Consider the following 3327-nt stretch of genomic DNA (forward strand, 5'->3'; position numbering starts at 1 on the left):
AGAAAGAAAGAAAGAAAGAAAGAAAGAAAGAAAGAAAGAAAGAAAGAAAGAAAGAAAGAAAGAAAGAAAGAAAGAAAGAAAGAAAGAAAGAAAGAAAGAAGAGAGATGTACTTTAATCCTTTAAAAGTAATTGAAGTATCAGTTGAAGTATCAGACCCCGACAGGAGGAGGTGGGGCAGGGGGTCTCTTTACTGAAACAAATCTAAAAGTGGGAAAGTGGGAGGGACTGGAGTACGCCTCCCTGACTCCATTTCACTGATTGGCTGGCTTGAAGTCGGAGTCTTTGGGTACGCCGCTCTGTAATAGGCCAAAAACAGATAAGGGCAGGACTTAAGGTTCAGAACCCTTAGAACTTACCCGTTTGTGCTGCGCGTCGATTCGGGACTGACCGCCTCCGAGCAGCGCTTCTTGGCGTTTCCGTTCGATACGCTCTTTAACGGTGACGGACTGGCTGCAGTATCTCTGGGCCCGCGCTGTCCAGGCTGTATTACTGCAAACCAGAGCGCACCGGGCAGTCCCGGACGCCGCCACGGCCGCCCGCAGTGCCAACGCCATCTTTGTTGTGATTTTCTGCTCACCTTCTTCCCCATCTATCTCACTGCGCAGGCGCATGGGGTGGGGGCGGGTATTGGGCACTTTGAGCATGCGCTGCTGAGTGCTAGAACTACAACACATACACAACTTCCAGAGGGAGTCCGAGGATGAACTGGGCAGGCGGTTAGGGTATTTTGTCTGACCTCCACGTGGTTGAACCTGGGTCAGTGACGCTGGGAGCGTTTCGTGGATGGTAGAGATCTGAGCCAGAGCTGCTTAGATAATGGTTCCATGGCTCCCCTAGGGAGGAATCTAATTAAGCCCCCTCCCTGGCCCTAAGTTATTGTAATAGTCTATTAAAAGTTTGTATGCCCCAGGTGTTTTCCAATGCTTTCTTCCTGCAGCTAACAGAATAATTCTGGCTAATAGTGATACTAATCTACTCAATGCCCTTCCTTGGTACCATTTTGCTTACTTGTTACAATTCAAAAATCCTAATGGTGCAGTACTAATAAATAGTTTCAGTTGTATTTTGTATGACTTCTCAAAGCAAATCTTTACTTCACCTAAACTGAACCTCTTCACTGGACCACTTTTTTTTTTTAACCCTTACCTATTGTATTTGTGTTCCAAGGCAGAAAAACAGTAAGGGTTAGGCAATGGAGATTAAGTGACCTGCCCAGCTTCACACAGCTGGGAAGTATATGAAGTCAAATTTGAACCCAGTCTGTTGGCTGGGTTCTCAATCCACTGAGCCACCTAGCTGCCCCCTGTCTCACTTTTTAACAGTCATCTCTACAATAATGTGTTCCTTATTTCTCCAGCCTTACTCCCACAACATTACAGGCATGGAATTCCTTTCTTTAGACCTTTGGGGCATGGAGTAGCAAGGTAGCAGGAGGAATTTCTCCTTAATTTTGCCTAGGATGTTTCTAAAAAAGACAATATCTCTATAATCAGTGATCAAAGCCAGAATACTTGGTGGGAATTGTTCTGGGCATGCTGTTGGTCAGTATATGCTGGGTGAGAAAGTTCATGGACTCAGGTTGTCGCACCCAACAGCTAAGTATGACAAGCATTTAATTCATACATATAAGCCCTGAGTGTTACTAAAGTTGATTATTAACTATGCCTTACGTAAAAGAGTGTTTAAATTGGAATGATGGCTATAGCTGCATTGTAAATACTTCCAATGAGTCACATGGAAATAAAAGGCCAGCAATCCTATTATTGACTCCCTATATCATTGTCCACAATAGTAGTTTCAGACTTCAGGAAGAGCATTTAGTAAGCACTTAGTATGTACCAGGCACTGTGTTAAGATAAGTGCTGGTGATACAAAGAAAGGCAAAAACAGTTCCTGCTGAAAAAAGTTCAAAGTCTAATGGTGGAGAGAGGAGGTAGCATGCAAACTGCTATGTACAAACAAGATTGGATAGATAGATAGAGATATGCATAAATTTAATATATGCATATTTATTATATATACATATATACAATGTATTAAAGAAAAGAGGTAATCTCAGGAGGAAAGAACTTGTATTAAGAGAGAAAGGGAGGGGGCAGCTGGGTAGCTCAGTGGAGTGAGAGTCAGGCCTAGAGACAGGAGGTCCTAGGTTCAAACCCGGCCTCAGCCACTTCCCAGCTGTGTGACCCTGGGCAAGTCACTTGACCCCCATTGCCCACCCTTACCAATCTTCCACCTATGAGACAATACACCAAAAGTACAAGGGTTAAAAAAAAAAAAAAAAAAAAAAAAAAGAGAGAGAGAGAAAGGGAAAGGCTTCTTTCAGAAAATAAAATTTTAGTTGAGACAAAGAAAGCAAATGAAGCCAGGAGACATGAGTAGAGAGAAAATTACAAGAATAAAGGTCAACCTGTGAAAAAATTAGGGATATGGAGTATCTGTGGGGTAAAAAAGCAACTAGATTGTGTTGTGCATGGAGGAGAGTCATGTACAAGAAGACTGGAAAGTTCTAACCGTGCCTATCTTACATTATACTAACCACACTTAGGACAAATGGAATCAAATGTTGCATCACTGATACAGCTTAGTAGTTGAGCATCCTCAACTTTCTTTCTCCACATCTTAAATCATATTTTACCAACCCTTTATTCTTCCTTCCTTCCTGTCTAGAGAAAAAAAAATTATCCCATTCTCTTGCTAATGGCAAACTCTCTAATTTGTCCTTGATGCCTTTGATCCTACCACTTTTCCTAGTATCTTCACCATAAATCAACTTTCTCATACATCTTCAGACCCTTCTTTCCCATATGCCACGTTTGCATATCTACAGTCATTAAAAACACACATACACACTCCTTCCCTCAACACTTACATTAAGTTTTTTTCATTGAATTTTTTACAGACAAGCAAAAAAAAAAAAAAAAAAAAGATCTTTCTCTCCCTTCTATAAATCCAACCTCCTAACTGAGAATGAAAGAAAAACAAATCACTGTTGCAAATATTTATAGCTGATCAAAACATGTTTCTACTTTGGCTGCGTCCAAAAAATAATTTGCCTTATTTTGCACTCTGAGTCCTTCAACTCTATCAGGGAGTAGTTAGCAAGTTTCATCATTAATCCTCTGGAATTGTACTTGGTCATTATGATGAGTTCCTAATTCTTTCAAAGTTATTTGCCTCTGCCATGTTGTTATTATATAAATTGTTCTGTTCTGGTTCTGTTTACTTCATTCTTTATCGTTACATAAAAGCCAAGGTTTCTCTAAAACCATCTCCTTCGTCATTTCTTATACTAGTATTCCATTATTTTAACCATAACATTTATT

At 40.6% G+C, this 3327-nt stretch overlaps 1 protein-coding gene across 1 annotated transcript in view; it reads right to left on the reverse strand.

Annotated features, from left to right (window-relative positions):
- Positions 1-567, reverse strand: part of PCCB (propionyl-CoA carboxylase subunit beta) — a 124755-nt gene extending 124188 nt beyond the window's left edge. The window contains exon 1 of the mRNA XM_044669991.1: positions 358-567. Within this exon, the coding sequence (XP_044525926.1) occupies positions 358-555 (198 nt within the window). The 5' untranslated portion in view covers positions 556-567. The remainder of the gene's footprint in view (positions 1-357) is intronic.
- Positions 568-3327: the final 2760 nt, after the last annotated feature.

This window comes from Gracilinanus agilis, chromosome 3, assembly GCF_016433145.1.
Source record: "Gracilinanus agilis isolate LMUSP501 chromosome 3, AgileGrace, whole genome shotgun sequence".
Taxonomy (NCBI): Eukaryota; Metazoa; Chordata; class Mammalia; order Didelphimorphia; family Didelphidae; genus Gracilinanus; species Gracilinanus agilis.